This window comes from Nyctereutes procyonoides, unplaced genomic scaffold (genome assembly GCF_905146905.1).
Source record: "Nyctereutes procyonoides isolate TBG_1078 unplaced genomic scaffold, NYPRO_anot_genome, whole genome shotgun sequence".
NCBI classification, from domain to species: Eukaryota; Metazoa; Chordata; class Mammalia; order Carnivora; family Canidae; genus Nyctereutes; species Nyctereutes procyonoides.
The window spans coordinates 30605490-30624790 of NW_026575159.1; the positions used below are offsets into that span (position 1 = coordinate 30605490).

The following is a 19301-nucleotide window of genomic DNA, read 5'->3' on the forward strand; positions in this document are numbered from 1 at the left end:
TGAGCAGGGAGCAGAATGTGGGGCTGGCATTGTGACCTGAGCCGAAGGCAGACTAAGCTTTTATTTTAAAATCTTGAATGTGGGGGAGAAAAATATTTCGCTTTAAAAACCTAATTACTTTTTTTTACAAGTTTTTACATTACAAGTTTTATTAGTACACAACATTCATCTATAAAGTCCGAGATCCTACAGAAACTGAAGAAATTTAAGTGGAATTTGTTGTGAAAAGACAGCACAGTCAGAACTAAATAAACGGAGAAGGCTCAAGAGCTCCCACTTCATAGGGTGGAGAAAAGTCCAGGATGCAATGCCGGGTTAGCATCCTGGAGACAAGCGACTCACTTGTAGATGGGTCAAATACAGTAACTTTATGTAAAAGCAGAGTCTGAATCTGTGGATTACCATGGAGAAGGGAAAAACTTCATCCAGACCCAATTCTGACTGGCAAGGGTACCGAATAATTATCGTATTTGTTTATAGCCATCAAGCATCTGTGTATTTATACTAGTGTAGATGGTTTCCTAGCCATGGAAACTTTTAATCCATGGGTTGTCAACTTTTTCCTCCAGGTGTCAAAGAGCAAATATTTTAATCTGTGACACTATTCAACCCTGCCTGTGCAGGCTGAAGCCATCCAGGGACAAGACACAAATGAAGCATACAATTCATTCCAATAAAACTCTGATCACAAAAACAGGCAGTGGGTGATAGTTTGCTGATCCACTTTAAAGGGCAGAACAATCTCTGATTATAGAGAAGAGCCTCAAAATAGGCACTCTGAAAACCTCTCAAAACCAGACAGAAATGCCTTTGGTATTCTAAATCAGAAAAAATCTAACCTCATACTACAGCTTCTAAAATTTAGCCAAATGAAAATTTTAAACATCCTACTGACTGAGATACAGAAGAACACTGAGATAGACCAAGTTCCTGAATTCTGTGGGCTCAGGGGGAGTGCTGCAAGGTGTGGTGCTCATCACCAAGTGTGTGCAGTACCTGACACCTCTGTGACTCCCTCAAGCACCGCAGATGCAGGACCTCACATGGCCTTCACTACACCCCCGAGGCGTAGGGATGTTAACATCCTTGCTTCACAGTGAGGACAGTGAGGCCGTTGGTAGAGGGACCGCCCAGTCATCAGAGTCTCTGTGAAGAGACTCGCTTGGCCCCTAGGCCCGAGGAACTTGCTTTGAGACTCTCCCACCTCCCAGGCCCTGCCCGTTGTCCTGCTGCCCCCCAAGTTAAGAAACAGGCAAATGTGTATATACAAAGGGGAGGGCCTTACATGTTGGGACGGGGAGCTCTCAGTTTTTCTGTGGGTAACTAAGGGTTTACGGTTGTTGTTAACCAGGAGACACACCAGCTGACAGGTGGCGTGGCTATCCTCCTCTGGGCCCCAGCTTTTCTACCCGTTCAGGAGGCTGGATTAGGGAACCCTTCACCTCTAAAACTCTGAAGAACTGCGTCAGTCACCTCTAGTCACCTTAAATGTGTGACTACTACTGTGAGTTACTACTACACAGTTGAAAACATCAACCAAGAAAATACAAGCTTTCAGGCCTTGTAAAAAAAAATAGGTATAATATTTAAATAGTACTTTGTACTAACAGACTTCTGATTATTTTTCAAAAAAGAAATTCAAATAAAGAATTATCAGCTTCTTACTATATTTTTAGCTCATTAAATAGTAGGTAAAGCCTATTATCTATTTATATTCCAGAAAATGTTGTAAACTGGATTATTCATGGCAAGTAAGCCACTGTGTGAAAATACCACTCTGTCAAATGCAAAAGGGTATAAAAAATTCTTAATCTCACGAGTGTTTAAGGGCCAGCTATGTCCCAAACCCCAGCCACAGTGTGGCTGAGCAACAGGGAAAGGTTCTGGCCACCTCCCAGAGCTTGAGGATGTGGAGACAGTGGATAGGCAAGGCCTGGGGATGTTGCCAGCAGATCTTAACACGCAAATGCAACGTGCCTCCAGTTCCCATACCTAGAAGCCAGCCACGGACGGCAGACAGGCAGAGAATGCACAAAGCTCTCAACCAGACCCACCCCAAAAGGAATGGGGTTAGGTGCACTGTGACTCAATTTGAAATAGAGCAAGAGTAAAGCATTCAGGGGGCTGCTGTTAGTCCAGCTGCGGTGTTCATCCTGACTCGATCCTTAGCGAGGTCCCTGACAGCCAACAAAGGAAACTCCTTCTGAAGTCTGAGGATGGGGGTGGGGAGCTCAGGGAGAGCCTGACCACAGCTAACCTAACGCCTTGAGGCTGAGACAGCTGAAATGCAAACTGGGGAATGAGTGCAGGAGAGGGTTAACATGCCGGGCAAACGGGCAGGAGCACAGGAGCTATAATGTCTACCCCTAGAACCACCTGATGCTTGGCTGCCTCCCACACACAGCACTGCCTACACCATCCACCCGGAAAGTTAGCAGGAGCGATGCCAAAATTGGGGCGGGGGCCTTTGCTACCTTGGGTGGAGCTTCGTCGGACCCTCCGGAGTCCCAGGATACTGTGACCTGTCTTCTGGACTCCATCCTCATCCGTTCTTCTTGCTGCACCTTCTCCTCCTCCAGGATTGTGCTAGAGAGACAATACATGGTTTAAGGGGAGCTGACAGCCAGAGGGAGCGAGCACACACCAGACCCCACCCGGCTTATCTGAGGAGCACCAGCTGGCTAGCTAGAGGATAACAATAAGGAAAGGGAGAGCGGATCAGGTTTCTAACTGTGCACAGGAGGACTCTAGAATAGCCTCGGTCCCAAAGGCAAGTCCGTTTGCAGCACAGCCCTAGGTAAGAAAAAGACAGCTGGGAAGACAAGGGGAGCTTGTGGAAAATCACAGACGAGCTGGGGGGCGGGAGGATGTCTGTACTCCCAGTTTACTTGGAGCCAAAGAGAACTGCCCTGAGAAATCCCAAGCCGGGCTTTGTCCGGCACCGGAGAGGAGTCCCGGGCCGGGCTCTTACACGCACACGGGCGCCCACGTCCTGTGACTGCCTCGGCGCGCCGGGCGACGGCCTCACCCTCGGGCCCACGGCCTCCGGGCACGGCTCACTGCCCTCTCGCTGCCCAGGGCTTCATCTCACCCGGGGGTGACGACCCGGGCGCCCCCCGGCCCCGCCCCCCGGCGCCCCGGTCCTCACCGCGCGGCCTCGGGGAGGGCGGCTCATTCAGCTCCTGAGCCTCCAGGGGAGCCGCCGCCAGCAGCCCAGAGCCACCCGCGGAAGAGCGAGGTCAGCTGCGTGGCCCCTTCTAATCTGGGAATTTGCTCAACTGCTTGGGAAGGACATTCCTGCCTGACGGGAGGCCGGGCTGCTTCCCACACCAGCTAAGTGCGCCCCCGGCTCACGGCTCCCGGCGGCTCTGAGTCAGCAAACCCTTCCCATTTACTACAGACCAGACCGAAGGGTGTTTCTTTCTTTCCTTTTTTTTTTCTTTTAAAGGCACGGGAATGTTCTGCTCAGTGATGACATTAGCGCCTCAGGAGGAAGCTTTCAGCCAAAAGATTCCACTCCCTCCTGACAATGATTTTGGTTTCCTTGGTCCCCGGCGCTGGGACGGCGCGCGACTGGCAAGGGGCGCAAGCCAGCCCCGCGGGGACCTGGCCCGGGACCCCCGAACGGGCCCCAGAGACTCCCACACCCGCGGGCCGTCGGTGCCGAGGCTGGATCCCGGCCGGGTGTGTGAGCCACGACCAGCAGGGTTCGACCCGCTGAGGGGCCAGGGAGGGCCGTCACCGAGCCGCCCGCCCTGTCCAGGAAGGCCTGCGGGCCACCTCCTGAGGCGGCCCCGGGGTGCAGGAGTCCAGCCTGAGCTCTCGGGCCTGCGACAGGAGCTGCCCCTGCTCAGCAGCTTTTCTGCACCCTGCTCTCACTCGGGGCCCTCAAAATAAATAACAGACCCGGAATCTGAATTTCCAAACACCTTATAGTTTTAACAACTGAAAAATCCATATAAGCCAAGACAAAAAAAACCCCACAAGCAGCTGTTTTATCTTTTTTTCAACTTCTTCAAATAACTGAAATACAGGCAAGCTCTGGGAAGGCCAAGTGGGAACTGCGTTTGAAATCGGTCCCATGAAGGCAGTTTATCTCACAAGGGTTGTTTTATGAAATGGGCCACCCTGATCTTAAGGTTACTGTTCCCCACAAACACCTCCAAAGGGTCCCGTGAGGTCCCTTGCTGTGGGAGACCCTCTCAGGCTGCGTCCTCCCTGGTTCTTCCACCCACGGTCCCTTCCCCCTGCTGTCCGACCTACTGAGCTTACTGTCCGAATCCTTCACGGCAGCCCTTTCATCACATAACCACGGACGCCACTTCTGCGCCCTGTGGTGTTTAGATGGGACGCATCGGCCGCTGTCCAGCGTGAACCCAGCTTCCCTGCCAATACACAGTGTGTGCACACGACATGCACTGTGATCTTTCTTCCACCAAACCTGCTAGTCGTGCCCCTGGCAGACCAGTGGTAATGGGGAAGGGGGTACTTTGATCTCAGTACTTGGTTCTCATACCGAAAGTAATAAGTCAAAATGCTTCTGAGAAACCATCGTTTGTTGCTCAGAGCGGTCAAGAGTATAAATAACTCATAAAAGATCTATTTTCACAATGGGAGGACTATTCCGAGCAAGAGTACACATGGAGACATTTCTGAACTTTTCTCTTTAAAGCTGCTGCAGGACCCAGAGCAATAAACTAGAATGTGCAGAGGGTCAAGGAGGTCAAATTTAAACATACTTTCCCAAACAGCAAATATTTTTAGTAGCAATACATTCCATGTGAAAGAGTCTGGCTGCTTGATGTGAGCTGGCAATGAACCGCCATCGTTTCTCCTGGGACGGCAGCTTCTAGGTCTAACTTCCAAGGAGATGAACCAGTCAAAGCTTGGGCTTCACAGACGTGAGAACACATGGTCATCCAGCCTCTGCTCACCCACCAGTCCCACCTGGTGAGACGTGTGAAAGGGGAGAAAGCAGTACTTTATGTAGTGTTTCTTTTTTCCCCCTTATTTCTGTCACATCAACAGAAACAGTCCTCAAAGTAATCGATGGAGAGTACGAGGGCGCGGAGCGTGTAGGGGCTGCTGACTGTGTGCTCTTGGCCTGCAGCGCTTCCAGGGAACTTGGTCTCACGCCCTCCACCAGCTAGCATGGAGAGGTCTGATGAAATTTCCGTTCTGGAGCGACACAATGTGATTTCACTTCTAAGGTATTTTCATGGAGAGTAAGAAAGGGGTTTAATAGGCTCCTCGTTTCCAGTACTGAGCTAAATACAAAAACAAACCTTCAACCCTGACCAGCCTAGAGTAGAACAGGGCAATGGGCCTGCGTGGCTGAGAACGGAGCCGTCCAAGCTGTGGGAGCAGGAAGGGCAACAAGCTATACGCTGCACTTCCGTCACCGTCTGTGGCAGCAGGCTGCCTTGCCTACTTCAATGTGTGGGCTCATTCAGAAATGAGAATAATCCTGTCTACCCTACCCATTGTTAGGGTGAAAAATAAAGTATGAGAAAAAAAACCAGTCAAACTTTGAAGTAAATATTAGTTAGCTCCATACTTTTACCTGACCTTTTTCCCCTGGGAAAGAAAGGTATTTTGCTGATCTCATTTCTGTGGTGTTTCCCCTGTGACTGATGCACTACTGTTCTTTTCTCTGAAACTACAAACCATTTCTTCTTTTAAATATAAGAAATCCGTTTTGTTTGAAGAACAGTTTCTTAAAGACTGGACTTTGATCACCTAAACATCACAAAATCAGCCTGGGTTTATAGGCTACTTAGGCAAATCTGGAAAACATCCAGAAAAAGAGCAGCAAGAAACTGGAAGGGAAAAAAGCCAAGAGGGAAAGAGCTCGTTTTGGCAAGTTCACGGGAATATCAGTTTTGAAACATGATCTCTTATAATTACCCAACACTGCCTCACCACAAAGGAATGGAACTGACCTTTTCACAAAAAAACCCCGCCTGATATCTTTGCAGAAAACAAGTCTGGAGCCTTGAGATGCAGTCGCGGATGGTGTATCTAAGTGGCTGACCTGTGGCTAAATGCAAATGTAAATAACCACAGGGTTACAGCGGACGTCTCTGCTCTTTTTCTCTTACAAGCAGGCATCTAGTTTCATGAATGCACCAAAACTGCATTTCTCTGTATGTATCTCAAACTGCAAGAAATAATGTACTTCTGATTGGTTGTGGTGATACCCATCTCAAAATTATTTAAAAAAGTGATTTCTACTAAAAATCTTTCTTTAAAAATAGTGACTTCTATTCTGGCCAGTTTGTGTAGCAACTATGTGACAAACCATCTTGCAGATAGCAATTATTGACTGTGGACATAAGGAGCAACCTTGTGGCAGCACAGGAGAGCAACTCACAATGGCCGGACTCTGAGGGGGTGCTGGCACTATGAGAGTGAGGAGCCCTGGATGAGTCCCCATTTTTTAATGGCCATTTGTCAGACAGCAGACCCTAGTCTTATAAAATCTACCCAAATCTCTAGCTGAACCTGGAACCATGCACACACAGGACAAGCTCCCAGTAGCCCAACTAAGGCAAAGAGAACTGAATTGAGATGTGGGCTGCTGCCCCCAACACGGGGAAAGAATCTGTGATTTGAGACCAGCTGAGCTGATTGCCTGCTAAAACAAACAAACCACTCTTCAGAGGAATATAACTGAATCCAGAGTTTCTGTAATTTTCTGTAATCTATTATTCACAATGTTAGGACATAATCTAAAATTACTTGATACACAAATAAACATGAAAACGTGATCCATTCTCGCGAGGAAAAAAACAATGTAAGGAAGGCAAATCCAAAAATGGCCCAGAGGTTGGAATTAGCAGGCAGGGACTTGAAGGAGCTATATTATATTCAAAGACATAAAGGAAAGTCTGTTCATAATTAATGGAAAGATAAGAAATGTTAGCAAAGAAATAGAGACTATAAGAAAGAGCCAAATGAAAAATACAGTATCTGAAATAAAATCTCTGCAGGATCAGATGATTGGTAGGATGGAGGTGACAAAATGGGGAACTTGAAGACAAGTCAATTAAAGTGATCCCATCTGAAGGACTTGAGAAAAAGACTGGGGGAAAACAGAAAAAGAACAGTGTCCCTGGGACCTGAAGGACACTGTCAAAAGGCGTAACATACAGGGAACTGAAATTTTAGAAAAGAGAAAACAGAGCAGAAAAATACCTGAGTAGATAACTATGCAAGACACACATTTACAGATTCAGGAGGGTTTGTGAACCCCAGATATGGTCAATACAAAGAAAACCACACCCCAGTACATTCTAGCAAAACTGCTAAAATTGAAAGACAAAGAGAAAACGATGGAAGCAGCCAGTAGAAAATGACAAAGCAAGGACAGAGGAACAATGATTTGAAAGCCCAATGACTGCTTATTAGAAATAACAGAGGTCAGGAGACAGTGGAAGAAGAGCTTTAAAGTGCTGAAAAAAAAAATACAGCACCACCCTCAAGTGGGAACTCTATTCCAGTGAAATTAAGTTCATTTAATTGTCAGACAAGAACCCAAAAAAACTAATGGAATTCACCACCGATAGATGAACACAGGAAATGTTCAAAAGTTCTCTGGGTGGGTGGGAAACTGAAAAGAAGAAGCCTCTTTAGGAAAGAATAAAGAGCGCTGTGCAGGGTTAAACATGAAAGACTGTTTCTTTACTTTCTTTAAAATACTATTTAAAACACACAGAAAAATTTTATTTTGTGAGGTCCCTAACATACACGAATGTAACCTATATGACACCTAGAGCATAAAGGACTGAGGTGGTGGCAAATGGACCTTCTTGGATGCAAGAACCCGACATGGTAAGCACGGTATAGTCATTCACTCTAAGGAGACGGGGAAAAGTTAAACATGCATATTGTAGTCTCTAGAGCAATCGCTAAAATTATAATGCAAAAGGTTATCGCTAAAATGCAGATCTGGGGCTCAGAGGGAGAAAAGGGGTGGGGGCGGGGTGGGAGAGAGGCTGCTGGCTTCTTAGTGCCACACTCTCAGCCAAGCACTGACGGCCTGAGCACACAGCACTCTGCTTCCCTCTCGCCGCACCGGAGGTACATGTTAACCTGAAACTGTTATGAAGCCAGTGTTCCTCCATTTGTTTCCTACACCTCTCCATCCAGCCACAATTCCCTGTCCCTGTGACTGGACATCGAGCGAGAGCCACGTGCAGCCCCCGGCCCTTAGCTGTCCAGGGGGAAATGAGACCTTCACGGCTGCTACTCCACTCTCCCTTCATGTTTTTAGTGATAATAACCGTGGAGACAAAATTCAGTGAAGAGGAATAAGAACAGCTACAGAGAAAACAAAATGGGTCACAGAAACAGAACTGTAGAGAAGGGATTCTGGTGGCTACCAGGCTAAGTCTGAGGGTCTCCAAGTGCACTCTGAGAGTGGCACTCGGATCATAAATAGTATACGACTGACAGGTCAGCTTCACCTGGTCAGAGGCATCTCTTCATAGGTAGGATAAATGAGAGGAGAATAGTGCGTGGAGAAATACAGGGAGCTGTCAGGTGAGAATGAACACTAGTCTTAAAGGCAGGGTAAGGGGCCCTAGGGCCTGAGATCAGCCCCCTGTCAGCTGCATGGTCCAGGGTGAGTCATAGGACTTTCCTGAGCCTGAGGCTCCTTTAGTGAAAAGAGTAGTAACTCATTCTTAAGAATTGCTATTTAGTCAAAGAAGGTAATACATGTGAAAATGATGTGTAAAGCCATGTAAGTGCAAAGGACTAATTTTTATGAAATGCATATTTAAATCTCCCTGGAAATCTGTTCACACAAAACCAAACTGTGGAGGTGTAACCATACAGATGCACATAGAAAAGCCGAGAACACCTATGTGTGAGTGGGACCCAACATCGGGTCAGAAGGATCCCCATGTAAACAGTTAAGACATAATCCCTAGTGGGAAGAATGTAAATGTTATATTAAATTCCTTTAAAAAATTTTTTTAAAAGATTTTTTTTATTTATTTATGATAGACATAGAGAGAGAGAGAGAGAGAGAGAGAGAGAGAGAGAGAGAGAGAGGGGCAGAGTCACAGGCAGAGGGAGAGGCAGGCTCCATGCCGGGAGCCCGATGCGGGACTCGATCCCAGGACTCCAGGATCGCGTCCTGGGCCAAAGGCAGGCGCTAAACTGCTGAGCCACCCAGGGATCCCCCCTTTAACATTTTTTTAAAAAGATTTCATTTATTTATTCATGAGAAATACAGAGAAAGAGAGAGAGAGAAGCAGAGACACAGGCAGAGGGAGAAGCAGGCTCCATGCAGGGAGCATGATGTGGGACTCGACCCTGGGACTCCTGGATCACACCCTGGGCTGAAGATGGTACTAAACCGCTAAGCCACCCAGGGATCCCCTCCTTTTAAATTTCAACTTACTCTTTATTTTTAATTATTGGCAAGGCTAAGGACCAACAAAACACAGAAAAACAAAAAAACCCTTGATGTTCAGATGCCATGAATTTTTTTTTTAATAATTTTTAATTTAAAGTTTCTAAAAATGGAGCACCTGGGTGGCTCAGTCAGTTAAGTGTCTGCTTTCAGCTCAGGTCATGATCCCAGGGTCCTGGGATCAAGCCCTGCACTGTAGCCTGCTTCTCCCTTTCCCTCTGCCGCTCTGCCTACTTGTGCTGTCAAATAAATAAATAAAATCTTAAAAAAAAAAAAAGTTTCAGGATGCCTGGGTGGCTTAGTGGTTGAGTATCTGCCTTTGGCTCTGGGCGTGGTTCCAGGGTCCTGGGATCAAGTCCTGCATCGGGCTCACCGTGGGGAGCCTGCTTCTCCTTCTGCCTGTGTCTCTGCCTCTCTGTCTCTCTCATGAATAAATAAATAAATCTTTTAAAAAAAAGTTTCTAAAAGCTTTATTTAAGTAATCTCTACACCCAGTGAACATGACCCCAATATCAAGAATTGCACGCTCTTCTGACTGCTCCAGCCAGGCACCCTCAGATGCCGTGAATGTTTTTAATAGGTATATAGGACTAAATGAGAAACTGATTACTCTTCTAGATATTATCTAGACCCAACAGGCTAGCAAGTAGATGGAAAATACTGGCATGATGACTAAGAAGGAATTCAGACACCACCTTTGAATGGAATTTTGGAAGCAAATACAAATCACTTAATAAAATACACAGAGAAGCAGCACAAATAACTCATATCATCAATCAAACCTAGAACTTTTAATTCAGAGTCCATATATTAGGATAAATGAAGAATAAGAAAGGATTAAAAAGATTTGTATAAAGTGCTGTTCACAAATTAAAAAATTAAAATGCATGTTTCTAGGGATCCCTGGGTGGCTCGATGGTTTGGCGCCTGCCTTCAGCCAGGGGTGTGATCCTGGAGTCCTAGGATCGAGTACCACACGGGGCTCCCTGCATGGGGCCTGCTTCTCCCTCTGCCTGTGTCTCTGCCTCTCTCTCTGTGTGTCTCTCATGAATAAATAAATAAAATCTTTTAAAAAAAATCCTTGTTTCTATAATGTGTCTATAAAATGCCTTTGTATTTTGGTATCTGGATAATGATAGCTAATACTTTTGAATTCAAATAACCAGATTTTTCTTTAACAGTAACTGATAATTTTTCTGTACCCTAAGACTGCCAGGTCCCTTCCAGGTCTTCAGGAAAAGCTTCGTTGTTACTACTACTAACAGTGTGTGAGCCGTTTGAGCCTCCCCTCGCCCAAGCTACAATACATGCAACTGGAAGCATTCCATATCATTTCATATAACCCTGAAAACCAGACTGTGTGACGCTGCTCTTACAGGGAGGTGAAGTCACTTGCCCAAGGTCATACAGCCTTTTCAAATTTCTTTTTAAACTGTAACCTTCATGACACAACACACATAACTCTGAACAGCAGATTAAATTCCTCCCAACTCAAGTGCTGTCTGTGCCTGTACTTTCACAGGTTACCTGCCCCACCCCCCACTTCCTCTAAAGGTGCTGACGGCCTCACAGACCAACTGAAACACAGTGTGTGTCCTGAGGAGCTCTGAAACTTCACCGGAGTATGATGTTGAGATGTAGTGTGAAAAATGTATAATTAATCTGTGACTGCAGTCACTCCAAGCTACTTCCAAACCAAGCATCTCTCAAAGGCCAGCTTTGCTTGATAAAGTTAAAAAGCAAACATGACGATATTAACTCAAAATGACAAACAAACAACCCCTTGCCCCCAAGGTCCATGCTGCAGGCCCCAGCCTGAACACACTGTTTTGATACTCAAAACAAATCTAAGAAAGCCAGCTTCAGGAATTCCTTGTAATGCTGTTTTTTCTCCTCCTTTTCCCTTCTTTTTTTTTTTAAAGATTTTATTTATTTATTCATGATAGACATGGGGGGGGGGGGCAGAGGGAGAAGCAGGCTCCATGCCAGGAGCCTGACGTGGAACTCGATCCCGGGACTCCAGGATCACGCCTTGTGCCAAAGGCAGGCGCTGAACCACTGAGGCACCCAGGGATCTCCCTCTCTTCCCTTCTTAACTGAGCATTAACAATGTGCTCATCAGTCCCAATCACAAGATGGAGCACAGGACATCTAGCTGTGTCTCAAGTCAAGGCCCAGAGTGTGCCCTGGACTCTGGTGGGTGCACTGCAAGTTCCAGCTGTGGGACCTCAGATGAGCCTAACCTCAGAGTGTCAGTTCTCCTTTATGAACGGACAGTGGGGATACCACCTTCATCTCCAAGGACTGTGAGGACTAAGGCGAAATGACATGGGAAAGTTCATGGCCCACGGCCCGGCAACAGAAGGTACGTAGTAAGTCCTGGTTCTCAACGTTACACCTAGTAAAGCCATCTATAGAGGGCAGAGAGTCTGGCTGTCAAGGAAGACGGGATTGGTTTGACAGGTCTTCCTGAGAAGCACAGCAGCAGAGACCAACTCACACAGAGTGCCTTCCAAAGTGATATTTCTGAGTTTGGCATTCTTTAGAACAGAATTTCTTTAGAACAGAAACATTCAGGGGAACTGTGATATTCTTCATCACTTATATTCTTTTACCTAACCTTCATATGTGAAAACAGTGAGCTTACAACAAGGACTAATTTCTAAAGGTTTAAAAACCACTATGGTTAGAACAGCTGGAGCTCTTGTTCACTGCTGGGAGCAGTACTGGTATATACACTCTGGAAAACCTAGGGCCTACTACTGATGCATGCCTGTTGACTCTTGGATCCAAACCCAACTTCAATTCTTGTACCTATGTTCACCAAAAAGACACAGCAGTGCCCTTGACAGCTCCAAGTTGGAAAGAGTCTAAATTTCTACCAGGAGGATGAATGAACTACGGGATAGTGACAAAGGGAACAGCACAGAGCGAGGAGAAAGAGGTGTGATTATCTGATACTACAGATGATCTCAAACTAAATGCTGAACCACATAAACCATGAACAAAGAGTGATACCCATTTACGTAAAGTTCAAAAGCAGACAAAACCAGTGTATGGTTACCAGTTACCCTCAGAGGGTGAACAGTCATTGTAAAGGGGCATCTGATGTGTTTCAGGAACAGTGGCAGTGTTGTTTTCTCATGCTGGATGCTGCTTACATGGGTGTTCCCAATTTGTGACAGTCCAATGAGTTGTTTACTTCCTGGCATATTTATATTTTCACATCTTTGTAGGTCAATACAAAGTTTAAAAAATAAAAAAAATATGGTATAAAACTTTAAGGTGATAAACTTTATTGTTTATTTGCCTTACTAGTCTAAAAAGGATTTAAGAAATCACACATTAACTTAACATGTTTCCCTAGACTGAGATGAAACAGACAACCTTACTTTATGGTGGCACAAACACGCAGGAGAAGCTCCAAAAGGGCAAATACTAAAGCTGTTGATTGTGGTTTCCTTGGCACAGAATCCACCAAAGAATTGACTGAATTAACCGGGGTTCAATGATTTATTTCATTCAAAAACTACTTGTGGCACCCTTACAACCTGTCATACAGGATGAGCAGCCCACAGTGTTTACACTTGCTACCAGACCACCTGCAAGCTGACCTCCTTGTCCTTCTCTGTGGAATCACATCTGTGAACAAGAAAGTGGGATTTAAGGAGAACAGGTGCTTGGAGTCATGGAGCTCCCCCGATGGAAGTCTGACCTGAGTATTGTCTGATGCTGTTGGACAAGATGCATCCCCAGAGCCACTTCTCTCAACTAAGAGTAACACACACACATACATGGGATCCCACAGTGATCTGAGACCATTCAAATTATTTTCTTTTAAGGCAGACATGGAGAGAAGGATCTAGGAAACGTTACTAACTGAGCTGGGGTAGACTATCTGCAATTTATTCTTTTGTTAAGCAATCTCCGATATAGTAAACATTTTGTGAAACTCAATAGAAAAATCTGTTTAATCATTAAGACCCACTGTTACATATAAATGTCTGAGTAAACTATCATAAAGTTGTATTTTATTGGCCCCTTTGGCAGCCATATTATACATACTCAAAACGCAAAGTCAAACACCACTTCGGATTAAAACACAAAACAAATTAATGGTCAAGAGCTGTGCTAACTGTGCACAAGAGATCCATAAATCATAGTCTAGATACATTATACATTCATGTATGCATATGTGTATGAAATCATATTTAGTTCTAAAAATTCACCTAGATAGTTTTTGGAACTACTTTACCTAATGAAATAGTCCTTCAATTAACACTGACATGAGGTTTCCCGCGCTAAGCCATAACTCGAGCGGCTGTGTGACCCCACTGAGCACAGGCCCCTGGCCTGTGGGTGCACGCAGCACCGAGGCGAGTATGACGATCCCTGCCCTCAAGGAGCCTCAGTCTAGTAGGGCTGAGACATACTAGACTGTGAGCTCCTCGAGGGCAGGAAAGGTGCTGTAGTCCTCTTGCCCCAGAGATCGGCCCCAGGCTCAGCTCTAGTGGTGCTCACAGTGTTTGTGGACCGGGCTGAACGCAGGTGCAGCCACCTGGGGCAGTGCAGGCTGAGCACAAGAAGAACAAACTGCTCTGGAGACTCTGAGGGCGGAGGCTCACAGGCTGTGGAGCCGGGAGGAGTGGGCATGGGAGAGAAGCTAAGAAAGATGGACAGGGCTTCCCCAGAAGGATAAGGAGGCATTCCAGGCCCAGGGCATTAGCACAACCACAGTGTGAGAAAGGGGTGGGAATACACCATTAGGCCACGATGGAAGGGATCTCCAGTCTACTCTGGAAGCCTCTACCTAACATGGGAGTCACAGGGACCCCCCCCCCCGCAACTGTAGGGCTGTTGGAGCAAAGGAGCTGCTCATCCACAGCGATGTTTCTGAAGATCAACCAAGGGGCTACACCAGATTGATGGACAGTCCAGGTGGAGGAGCAGGGGACAGTCCAGGTGGAAGAGCAGGGAGCAGGGGTCACAAGACAGGGTGGCGAGGAATTCCTACCCATTCCCCAATGGAGAGGAACACGGAGGCACCTCTGGAGCCTACTGCAGGCGAGGGATGGGCTGCCCGGGAGGCCAAGCAGCAGACTTGCTTTAGGATGAATGCGATGCCCAGTAGCAACGCGAATGCGGTTCTGGGCCTTGTGAGGAGAGGCAGGAAGCTGACAGAAGTGGAAGATGGCCCAGGAAGCACACTGAGAGAAAGGAGGGCGGCCGGGGTGGACGATTTGGTCAATACTCATAGTGGCAGCAAAAGAGCAGCAGTTCAGGGGGGAAGAGTAGGTGTTGGGGAGGCAGGCGGATGGAAATGGTGTCGGGCGGGGGGATTTCAAGGATAGAATCTGTCAAATTCTGGGGAAAGATCAAGGAAGAACAAAAAAATGTATGAGCAAAACATGAAATAAAGGACGTTCAAAATCCAGCTCTAGTAAGTGAGAGCATGTCTCATTAATTGTATGAGAATCAAGAAACTGGCATTTAGCTTGAAGAAAGCTGTCTAGAAACACCTGAAGGGCTGTCATGCGGAAGGCAGAGCTGGGCTATCCGATGGGGCCTGACAGGACGGGGCCAGGCTGGCAGGTGTGCAGCATGGGATCCAGAGAAGACCCCCTTCCACAGTGTGCTGTTCACCATGTGGTGAGTAATGCTGACCTGTCTCCTCTACTGGGCTGAAAACTCTGGGGGGCAGGGTTGTATTTTGTTCACTGTTGAACCTACAGACCCTAATTTGGAACAAAGTAGGTGCTTAGCCAATAATCCCCTGCCAGATGAATCTTGTATCCATCTCCCTATCAGCCTCATTCGTCCGTGAAACATGCACTTGCCAGGAGCCTTGTCTAGTAAGCTGAGTTGCCTGGAGATAAGACTGGGCTACAGGCCATGTAGACAGGCTTTAAGCTCTGGGGGACAAGGATGGGCCCGAGGAGCCACCAGGGTCTTCTGGGCCCTGATATTTGGTAATTTTCTATGAAAAAAGATGAAAATACACCAAATTTTAAAAATCCCACATAAAATCAGGGAAGTATGAAGACAGGTGATTCAGCACACATTAAACTATGGTGTTGGTTACAGTAAAGCTCCCTATGAATATGTATCACATTCAAATACCTTATTTATCACAGTATTAAGTCTCAACCTAGACTTCAATTCAACAACAATTTACTGAGCATGTATTAGATGCCTGCACTGGGGCCACGGAAGTAAGACACAGTGATGCCCATCAAGAGCTTAGGGCCTGGTGGTGACCCAGACACGCACACGAGAAATTCTCCCGGCCAGGTGGCACAGTCAACTCTGTGCAGACACCGTGTGGGGCTCAGCTGATGGGCCCTCCCTCTGCGGGACCAGGAGCTACCAGAGGTTTGGGTCTGGCAGTGCCTGGCACAGAGCAGGAGCCATAAAATGGTAAGGTGGATGTTTGGATGATGACAAACACAAGAAAAAGTGCCAGAGTGGCTGTTTGGGGGCAGGGCTGACAAGGGAAGTCCCCTGAAGGAGATAACATCTGAGCTGGATTCTGAAGACCAAATGGGCGGTTAGTGGGTGGCATAGCTGAGGGACGGCATCTCCGGGCAAGCGAACAGCACGTGAGAGTGGGTGGGCCAGGCCAGGAGAAGTGTAAGCAGTTAGGAGCGCGCTGGAGATGGAGGAGGAGTGGGAGATGGAACTGGAGGGGCAACTAGGGACTCCATTCTTATGGGTCCTGTAAGCCATGCTAAGTCAGTCAGAAGTTAGGGGAGGAGAGATGTGATCATAACTTGCAGTTTACAAGACTTTAAGATAGAATCTCCTGAGGATTCTAGCAAGCTGTAAATAAATGCAAACCAATTAATAAGTAATTATGTCTGCTGGAGAATAGGTCAGCCTTAGCCGTCCTGATAGAATGGCCTGGAAACACTATGACTGCATGGGAGGAGAAGCCACGTGAGCCTGCCCCAGCCCGGCCCTTGCTCCCCCCACTCCTACCTGAGCTGAGCTTTGAGCTCAGTGAACCGGGGCCGCCTGCTGGGGTCATAAGCCCAGCATTTCGTCATAAGGCTGTAGAGGGTAGGAGGGCAATTTGGAGGCATTGGTAATCTCTCCCCATTCTCAATTCGACCGATCACATCATTGTTCTTCACTCCTTGAAAAGGCTTCACACCATGCATCAGTATCTCCCACATACATACACCTGCGAAGTGGGAATGAAAACAAAGCCGTGAGCTTGCTGGCAAGAGGAGGATGCCCAGCTGGCAGGAGGAACTTCACAGCTGGCAAGACAGGACCAGTGGTATGATTTTGGGCAAGTCAGCTAAATAAAGCAGCATTCAATAAACTCTGTTATAAATAAGAACAGCAATATTAATGTACTGTGATTCAAATACTGAAATATTAAGTTATTATCCAAAAAACTCCCAAGTTTTTCTAGGAGGATTACTTCTCTAAAAATTCTGTATTAGAAAGTGGCCCACCAGGTCAGTGATCCTTCATGGTTTAACGAACCAGTTCAAAACAGGCTGAATGAATTTTACCCTGCCCCCCTCAACCGCAGCCCAGCCTGCTGAGGATCACGGCAGTGGATCTGAGGCCTAACAAAATGCTACAATTTAAGCCTTACAGTTTTAGAATACACAGGCTCCTTGAACAAGGCAGCCCGCGCGTGGCTAGGGTGCACGCTGACACCATCACCTGGCTCATGCACGAGTTGGTCACAGGGTCCCTGTCCCCATGGGCAAGCTCTGGACTCCCTGGGCTGCAGCGGCCCTGCCCACACATCCCTCACTCATACTGTACCCTTGCAGACGCGTTCTCGGTGTCCTCTGAACAACACCCGAGAGCCCACTAAAACAGTAAACAAGCAAACGGAGCCTAAGGCAGAGAATGACGACCACACGCTCTGGCCGGGAAACCAGGAGAGTGGGCTGGCGGGGACAGCAGGTGGCTTTGCACGTCTCCGGGGCTGCTCTGGAGGCCCTGCCAAACCCGAACACGCCGCACACTGCTAGCCTCTGCACTTGGTGCCCCTTCCATCTTCTCTGCGAACGCTCCTCGTTCTGTGTAAGTGCCGCCTGCTGCCCCCCCCCACCGTGAACCCTGTGGGGCCTCTGCTACCTGCACACCGAGTCACAGCACTTACAGGGGGCGTGCCTCCCAGGCAGTGGGGCACGGCATCCTACCAATGTGAGTGACATTTTGATGTTTTCCAAATTCTAGTCATTCCAAAGTGAAGAGTGGATGACAGAAATAATGCCTTACTTCTGCATTTCTCACCAGAAATTCTGACAACGTTATCAGAAACAACAACGCCGGGTGTCATTTCTTGATATCTTAATATACTTCTGGCACCCCTCTTTGAAATTTATATACGTCATCCTTAATCCCTATACCTTACATTTCTTTAAATACTGTATTTTATCAAATCTAAGATGCCACTTATTATGAAATACACTATTATTTTTATGTGACCAAAAATGGGGGAAAATATTGCCAACTAAGTTATGGCACCGTCCTTTGTTACTGCTTATAATTTTACTTTTACCGAAGAGCGCTTCCAAACCCACTCAGATGAGCAAGATGAACAAAACAAAGTCCACACGAGTGTAGGCAAGGAAACCACGGAAGATACGCCCCCCAACTAACACTGACCATAAGATGCCACTGATTTACAACACACTCCAGTTCTAGAGAAGCTAATATGTGAAAAAACAGGCATCTGAGAACCTTTGAAAACTGAAATTTCCTTGGCAGGGTAAGGAACTTGCTCTCTGGGTCACATGGCTGATAAGCGAGGTCCTGGGACATGAAGCCATGTCTGTCGGACCTTGGAGCCCTTTCTAAAGTGTGTCACACTATTTCCTGCTCTAGTGAAAAGCTCCTTCCTTCACCTGTTATCATTTAGGGCACTAGATAAAACCAATAGCAAATAAACAGAAGAAAAAAAATAAGAACACACACTTGATATATGAAGGTCTTTTTAATGATAGGGGAAGAAGGTACATAATCCCATCAGAGCATCTCCTCTGAAGTAGATGAAAATCTAGCAGAGAAAACACACACGCAAGACTGTTCATAAGATCAATGTGTGAGTGTGATAACAGAGAGAGAAAGTGCAGGAACACAGAGAGAAGGGAGGGTATGTCTGGAGGACACACAGGCTACATAAGGCTTCATGGAAGAGGAGACATTTCAGGTGACCTCGAAGGTCAGACAGCATTTCACCTAAACAAGAGGGTGTTAGGACAACATGTTCCAGGTGGAAGGACTTACAGCAGAAGGGGGGCGGGGGAGTACCATCTGATCGAGAAGGAAGAGTGGTTTGAAATCTGGATGAAGTAGTTGAAGTGAGCAGTGCAGAACGAGTGAGGGCCCCCCTGTCACAGCAGTGGGAAGGCACCACCAGAACCCCCAGAGTGGCAGGAGGGCGATGGCCTTGGGGCAGGCGGGAAGCCACAGAGGACAGAGGCGGTTGGACTCTAGGACAACGAGGGAAGCACAGCAATAGATACTCTGGGTCTGAGGACCCAGAACAGAACCAGAGGACAGGCCAACCATTTAAGGTCATCCACACAGAAGGAACGAATGAGGTGGAAGAAAGAGAGAGGAGAGACGGAAGGAAGGAGGTAAGACTGCTCCCAAGGAGGGCTGCAGAGATGGCACAGGGAGACAGAGGGGTGGAGAAGGGAGGGTCAGACAGTGGGACCTCCTCACAGGACCACCCTAGAGCTGGCGCTCCGCAGGCGCCTAGTGGCTGTCGAATGAACCAAGAGGACGTCTGTGAAGGAGCGGTCTGGCAAGGGAAGGCAAATGAGCTTAACACCCTGAAAAGAGCCAACACTATGTCTGTTGTAGAGTATATGAAATATGCTTTAAAAACACAAAACTTTTC

General features: G+C 47.1%; 1 protein-coding gene across 7 annotated transcripts in view; it reads right to left on the reverse strand.

Annotated features, from left to right (window-relative positions):
* Positions 1-19301, reverse strand: part of PTK2 (protein tyrosine kinase 2) — a 271928-nt gene that overhangs the window by 37379 nt on the left and 215248 nt on the right. For 6 of the 7 annotated variants that reach the window (XM_055314396.1, XM_055314395.1, XM_055314394.1 and 3 more), the window contains 2 exons: positions 16403-16607; positions 2475-2586 (listed from right to left, as the gene is read on the reverse strand). In XM_055314396.1, coding sequence (XP_055170371.1) covers positions 2475-2586; positions 16403-16607 — 317 coding nt within the window. Of the gene's footprint in view, positions 1-2474; positions 2587-3148; positions 3373-16402; positions 16608-19301 lie in introns of those variants that run through there. The other variant, XM_055314398.1, reaches the window with a different exon arrangement.